Source organism: Molothrus ater, chromosome 21, assembly GCF_012460135.2.
Source record: "Molothrus ater isolate BHLD 08-10-18 breed brown headed cowbird chromosome 21, BPBGC_Mater_1.1, whole genome shotgun sequence".
NCBI classification, from domain to species: Eukaryota; Metazoa; Chordata; class Aves; order Passeriformes; family Icteridae; genus Molothrus; species Molothrus ater.
The window spans coordinates 11,411,915-11,419,314 of NC_050498.2; the positions used below are offsets into that span (position 1 = coordinate 11,411,915).

Consider the following 7,400-nt stretch of genomic DNA (forward strand, 5'->3'; position numbering starts at 1 on the left):
AACATCGCATGGCCAGTCCTGAGAGACAGCCCTCCCACTTGCCCAGCTGTCCAATAAGTGATTTATGAGGACACTCCTGCTCTGGCTTCCACACAGTTGCCTTTTGACACCTTTCAATGGCAAAACATATCATTAGTTACACACGAGAGAAACATGGAAGAAGGGGCATTTCTCATTATTCTGAATTTTATTGCCAAGTGGAAGATTTCATCAAACATTTTAGAGCATAGATAGTTCTGAAACAGCTGTAAGTACTAGGTCTGTTTTAATTACCTTGTGCAACTAGACAGCATTGAGCCAAGCCAATAAATTTGGAAGCTTGGAAATAAAATTTCAGCAGGAACTGCTTCTTTGGAGCACAATCTCCGAGTATAATGACTTCAGTAATTGTTTATGCAAACAGACTCTCTCATTTGCATGCACAGCACTTCATCAATGTACAGTGTGTTCTCCTTGACCTTGATCTCTTCCTCCAAGGAAAGCTGGCGGCGGCTAAGGCCTTTCAGCTCTGTCTGAGCCTGTGCCAATGCATCCTTTAATCTAACAGGGAAAACAGATGCAGGTATTAGTTGAAAACACATGGGTAGGGGTTTTTTTCTCACAACGGTTAGGAATTCTGAGCAAGAAGGATGGAAAGGGATTCACAGAGACAATATCCATTGTCTTCCCTTAAAGTCTATCCATTAACTTCCTTTAAAGTGTCCTGCCCTTAAGAGAAAAGCAATTCCCAGCTTTTCAGGGAGAATAGTTGGGACCCGTTGTTATGCTAATACATTAAATTAACCAATACCACAGATTTTCCTCTTGCATATTTCCACTTGCCTTTGAATATTTTTGGTAATCTCTTGAACTTCACCCATCAGGCTGCTGTGCACCGTGTCATAACACAGTTCCATATTGGGGCGATGGTTCCTCGCTTCCAAGCGGGTTTGAGCCACTTTCACAGGTGCTTCCTTATCAGTGATTGCTTTCTTTAAGGCTGCAATGTTCTTCTCCTGTGAGGCAGTCTCATCCATCACCTTAACAAATCCAACAATGAAATTCTGCACACTGCCTCTTACAATGTGTGAATCCATCATCATCTACTTTAATAGTTGCAACAATCACAGTAGCACTCAATATGTTGTTATTTCATCAAATAATATTTTGCAAAGCTTAGCCAGGAGTATGATTCCTTCATTGGAAAGCAGATGACACGGTTCTGGGTAAATCCAGAAATTTATGCTCAGGAATTAATATTTTTTAATATTAAAACTCAGTTTTCATGTGTCAAATTTTGAGCATATTGACCCTGCTGTTATCAGGCTCTTACATCACAATCTCGAAAAAGCTATAGGAGCCTCATGCAATTAAAAATCACAAGAAAAATCCTGTCTTTACTGATGGCTACAGCAACATTTAGATTGAATGAGTGACTCCAGAAATTCGTCTCTTTGGTGGTGCACACAGAGCTAAGAAAAAAAATCTAAAATTACTTTTATGGAGAAGGGAACAAAAAGGAAAATATGGCAGATAAGTGCAACCCACTGGATTGGGTAAACTGGTAGATAACCGAAGCCTTGTGTTTCCACTTTTTCACTGACTGTCCCCTATGACTTACCATTGCAAGAAGTGTCTCTAGCTTGTGCTTGGCATCCTTGACTTCCTTCACCCTATTTCTAAAAGCATTATTCACCATCTCACAATGCTTGCGCATGTCATTTGCTATCTGTGAGAGGATGCCATCGATAAGTGCCTTCAGTGCCAAAGAATTGTTTCGCTGCTTGTCAGCCTTTTCAACATTTATATTTGTGAAATCTATCCAGTCCTCAGGGCTAACAAAACTGAAAGAGAATCAAAATAAGAGGTCACCAACAGACAGCAGCAGGCCCTCTATGACTTCATAAATCTGTAATTGTGCCACAAAATCAAGAACAAAGCAGCACTTTTAACTGCATGTCCCAGTAAGTGCCATATGTCCAGGGAGTGCTACAGATACAAAAGAAAGACTCTGTCACAATCATTTTGCAATGAAGTAGATGAGAGTCCAATGAAAACAGATTTGCTAGAGAGATAGAGGAGCCTTGCTGTTACTTTCCCCCGGCAAAGGGGAACTTATGACTTAACATGGCGGGAAACACACATAATAATCAATATTTCTTAGAACATCTTTCATTAATAAAGCTGTTACTATTAATAGCAGGCAACTATTTACACAACACGTTCACTTATTCTCTCACAGAGTTCACCTATACGACACTTACAGTACCTGCCTGGAACAACAGTTGAGAAGCCCAGCCCCAGGAGGTAATCCCCAGAATTAGAGGGTTATGCTTGTGCAGCTTTGGCTTGCAGGCAGGTGTTTGAGAAGTTCTTCAGAGGCTTCGTTCCTTGTTTCATTGGGTGAATATATAAAGTTGTAATTGTCATTTGCACATAGCAGGCAACACCATCCTGGGTGTGGTCTGAGTTACATAACCAGTTTTAAGTGCTGGCAGCAGGAGCTGTCAGCCTCTTGGTGTTGCAAGTTTGCCAGCTGTTACATAGCAACAGTAATTTTAGGAGGCTCTTGCACATACTGCTGTCCTAGTACAGTTCCTCTTTTCAGCCCATTTTTCTGTGGTAGCTATTTTTGCATTTAAACCTTTCACACTAACTAACCCATGAGGAATGGGCACATTTGACAGCTTAATGTCCGAGTCAGAAAGTGACTAGACACCTCATGGGTCCCAGTCCAGCATTCTCCCCACTGGGACACCCCGGGAGAGGAAAGAAGTTAAGATCAGTAATCTATTCTGTGTTTAAGCAATATGTGAAATTCTTCCTTAGCTAACTGTGAGCCTCAAAAGCTTTTAAAAAAACTGCAGTTCACTGGGAGCATAATTATTGTGGTTTATTTCACAGACATATTACACAGATACAGAAGTGATGGACAGAAGTATAAGAATAAGATGGCAAAAAGATAAAGCCTGTTTTACACAAAACTAATCTTGCTGTTACTGGGACAGCCCATATTATCTGTATAATTATCATATGTTTGTTGAACTAAAGAACCACTTACTTTCCTTCTAGTTTCATTGCATTATCAGCATATATAATATGAGGAGTGTCGTTTGTCAAGCTAGCACAGTAATCATCAATCGTCAAAGCTGTGAATTTGTCCTTCAGATCCATGTCCAGGTCATATTTTGCTGAACGGTTTCGTCTAGGAGAAAAAACAACCAAAACTCTAAGACCATGTGTAGGCATTCACAGGTGTCCTTAATATGCATGCATACATGCATTAGGTAATTAAAATGCTGTTACAGAAATCGTCGTGTAAGAACTCTTAGTTGTCAAGTCACAAAATCTACAGTATGAAGCTGCCTTTTTAGAAATTGATGGTACAATTCTCATTGAAATTAAAGGCACAGGACTGGATCATGAGAAGACCAAGGATCAAGTGCAAGTACTTTGTATTCTACAAGCAGAACCTCTCACCACTACTGATTGAGTGGTATGAATTAGGACTGACCTCCTGCTAGTGTTTAGCATTGAAGATAACTTAGGACCTGTGTTCAGCCTGACAACTTCTCAGTATTATGGCTGTCTTAACTTTCATCTAATTAGTGTTCTGTTATGCTCTCTGCCTCTGCACCTGATTTGCTCATTTGTTTGTTCCAATGTACGTTCAAGTAAAGCAATAATCCCCTGGAGGACTTCAACTTCCTTCAGCAGCTGCTGTTCCACTTCATCATGCACCAAGTCAATCCCAACTCGCCTCTGCCTACATGAAAAAAGGAAAAACCATCAGCCACATTGTTCAAATGCCTGCATCGAACAGAAGATGATAAAGTTCCACTTTCCTCAGTGCTGTAACACCTAAATCAGACTGTGACTTCGCTGTAAAGAGAGGTGGGCCTTTAGTTTGCAGTCTTTTTTCTTATTTGTTAAAGGTTCATTACCTAGACTTTTTTTGTCTCCTTGAATGCTCACCTGTACAGGAGACACTTTTGGGCAACGACAAGGGGCTCTTTGCAACCCTCCAAAGCTCTCTCCAGCCTATTCTTGAAAGTCAACAAAATCTCTGTCTCATTAACAATTTGTTCTAGCTTGTTATCTAATTCTTGCTTCCAGAATTTTATCTCTTCCCGTCTCTGTTCTGTAGAATCAAAATAACAAACATGTATTATTATGGGCCCATTTTATGAGCAAGGGGACTGCAGCTCAGGTCTTAGGTATGGCTAAAAATAGACTTATTCTATAGTGGAGTACCTGTAGTGCTGTGGGCTGTGTGGAAACAGTTTAGCAACCCTGTGTCAGGAGGTTTGGTTAAGAGAGCTTTTCGTGTGTTTCGTTATAAAAATAAAGAGTCTGCCTCAAAATATTTTATAAAATATTTTTGATTTTTTCATTACATTAACAAGCATGGCATTGACATATACTCCTATTCATTATCAACTAATTTGCTAAGTCCTTCTTGAAAATATAGCTCAAATAAAATATTTGACCCTTGCAGAAGACATGGGATTACCTAATTTCTTGTTGACATCACTTTGGGTTTTTTGAGTTGTCTTTTCTATTTCATCCACCAGCCTCCAACTCTCAGCTATCATGCATTCTGACCTGGATTTCTGGGACTCTGTACTGGCACACTGCATCTTGTTTGCAGTGTACCATTCTGAGGGATGAAGTTTAGATGGATCTTGCAACAGCCTGGCCATTGTTATTTGGAAAGTTTCTGGATATAATGCAGGTCAGTTTTTGGAATATCAAACCTGAAAACAGAAATAGCGTTATATTTGGCTGCCAAAGCAAGAAGGGGAGAAGACAGGTCTATAAGGATGAGAAATATTTTGTTCTTTTTACCTGCAAAATGACACTGATATGAAAAAAAAGAGTTTTTGCTCAAAGTTCCCCAAGTCTTTGCTGATGAGTAGGGAAGAATGTGCTGATATGTTTGGAGTGAGAGAATGAAGAAACAGAAGAATTTGTGAGGGGACTTTATGAGGAGAGAAATGGATCTGACAGGAAAGGATGGACTATGCAATAGGAAGGAGAAGAGAAAGGAGACCTGTGGAAAAAGATGGAATTACTAAACAAGCAATCACAGAAAACAAAAGAAAAAAGTGAACAAACGTAAAAGATAAATAGCCTCAGAGAGGTTGGAGAAGCAAACACTTTTCAATAATATGATTGGAGAAATGGATAAAATCTAGACTATAAAAAGAAATGTAACCACAGAATTATTAGTGTTGGAAAAGACCTGTAAGATCATTGAGTCCAACTGTTAAAACAGAACAGCTGTATTCACCACTAAACCATATCCTTAAGTTCTAAATTCACATGCCTTTTGAACACATCCAGGGATGAGAATTCCACCACTTCCCAGGGCAGGCTGTTCCAATGCTTGATTAGGTGATTCTTTTTCTAATGATGATTAGGGGAAAAAAAAAACCTAAACAAAAATAAACCAAAAACACCCCCCCCCCCAAAAAAAAAAAAAAAAAAACAACCAAAAAACCAACCATACAACCACACAACCAACAAAACAGAACACCAAACCCCAAAACCTCAAATCAAAATCGGACCTGAAAAGCTGAAGGCAAATGAGGATATGGGAAAGTCCAGAAAGGATTAAAGAAGAAGAACAAAGCATACTGAGGAGACTTGGAGACTTGTTTAGTGGAGGGTGAAACCAATGCCCCGAATTTGCACAAAGTAGTTTGATTATAAATTTTCCTATTGCAGTATGCTCATCCAGTGTTCCTGAGACAGTTCGTGAGCACAAATGCATACAACTGCGCAGCAACACACAGCTCTGCCCACACTCCATTCAGCACAGCCACCCTTAAATCGACTTCCTTCGCCCTCACACACTTCTCGACTGACCTCCATCCTCGACTGAACTGGAGTTCAAAGCCTGGCAAAGTGCCACGTCCTCAGCTCCCCTTCCCTAGGAAGGTGTTTCAGCCTCAGAGACCCCTCAAGAGTCTCTCAGCCTCCTCAGCAGCAGCACAGGTTCTTTTTAAATGTGTGACTCAATACTGCAGGAGGCGGCTCGAACTGCGCGGAAGGCAAACAAACTGGCTGCTGTGGGAACTAGCGCAGCTACCTCTGCTAGCAGCTTGGTGCTGTGGCACCGGCTGGAGGAGGCACAGCACACACAAGTCCGTGGTGCTTCATTTCACCCCCTTCCTGTTAAGATTTATCGGGAAAGAAACCCACGTGTTGGCTGTACATTATTTTTTTCATAGTTCCCAGAGCTGTGGACAGTAATTCTGAATTGATTTGTTGTAGAAATGCATAAAGATTGTGAAACAAATGAGAGGCGTGTTAAGTATCCAGCTATCTAAAATGTCAGTCGTGAAATATCCTTAGTAGTATGCTCTATCTTTATGTCGACAATATTCTTTCCTGGGAGAAAATATTCTGGGAGCCAGACAGAAGAGATGAAGGAGATAAAGAGCTTGACATTAGACGGTACAATTGTGTCCCCTCCGTATGGCTCTGCTATGGTTTAGATAGATCAGTTTCTCTGAGTGAAACCCGACAATGTTCCAAAAGATCACAAAATGATAAAGAAGTAACATTACTCAAAAAAAAAAAAAAAAAAAAAAAAGAACAGCTGTCATGTTTCTGAAAACGTGCTCAGTCACCTTGAAAGCTGAGGAAACAAACTCCCAGTGGTGGTTTTCCACGACGTTATTGTGGGACCCGTGGGACTTCATGCTGTTTTGTTCTGAAAACCCAGTATCTCATGCTGTCCTGACCCAGATTGTAGCGACACTGCCACAAATTAAAGTTACAAACCACAAATCCATTCATCAATGTCAGCTGCCGTAAGACAATTTCCTTTCAACCTGTTAATATGAAATTTACAACCCATCCTGCAATATGAACTTTACGACCAAAGAAACCCTTTGGTTTTACCTCAGATGGTTTTCTCTACCGACTCACAGGGCTAGAAAACGGCTCCACGGCCGCCGGGGCTGCGCGCACCGGACGGGACGGTCCCAGCGCGCGCCCCCCGGGCGAGCGCCGCCCGCCGAGCCCCGCGCTAGCGAACGGCCCCGGGAGAGCGGCGGAGGCACCGCCCGCCCTAACGAACGGCCCCGGGAGAGCGGCGGAGGCACCGCCCGCCCTAACGAACGGCCCCGGGGGAGCGGCGGAGGCACCGCCCGCCCTAACGAACGGCCCCGGGAGAGCGGCGGAGGCACCGCCCGCCCTAACGAACGGCCCCGGGAGAGCGGCGGAGGCACCGCCCGCCCTAACGAACGGCCCCGGGAGAGCGGCGGAGGCACCGCCCGCCCTAACGAACGGCCCCGGGGGAGCGGCGGAGGCACCGCCCGCCGCGCCGACACCCGCGCCGCCTTTCCACAGCGCGTGTAAGCGCCCAGTTACGGCCGTATGAAAAAGGAAGTCCTCTTCTGCACAGCAGT

At 42.8% G+C, this 7,400-nt stretch overlaps 1 protein-coding gene across 1 annotated transcript; it reads right to left on the reverse strand.

Moving 5' to 3' along the window:
- Positions 1 to 159: 159 nt before the first annotated feature.
- Positions 160 to 6,538, reverse strand: TEKT1 (tektin 1). Its single transcript, XM_036395082.2, has 8 exons — positions 5,851 to 6,538; positions 4,493 to 4,736; positions 3,955 to 4,120; positions 3,617 to 3,745; positions 3,041 to 3,184; positions 1,601 to 1,823; positions 823 to 1,019; positions 160 to 540 (listed from the first exon to the last, which is right to left on the reverse strand). The coding sequence occupies exons 2-8, from the start codon at positions 4,680 to 4,682 to the stop codon at positions 381 to 383; spliced, it is 1,209 nt and encodes a 402-aa protein (XP_036250975.1). The 5' UTR covers positions 4,683 to 4,736; positions 5,851 to 6,538; the 3' UTR covers positions 160 to 380.
- Between the last annotated feature and the right edge of the window lie 862 nt (positions 6,539 to 7,400).

Excerpts from the sequence above, each read along its gene's own strand:
- TEKT1 (XM_036395082.2), bottom strand. The coding sequence starts at position 4,682 with ATGGCCAGGCTGTTGCAAGATCCATCTAAACTTCATCCCTCAGAATGG. Across the intron at positions 3,185-3,616 it reads CAAACAAATGAGCAAATCAG|ACGAAACCGTTCAGCAAAAT; the intron begins GTGCAGAGGCAG and ends TTTTTCTCCTAG. Across the intron at positions 541-822 it reads ATTACCAAAAATATTCAAAG|ATTAAAGGATGCATTGGCAC; the intron begins GCAAGTGGAAAT and ends TTTCCCTGTTAG.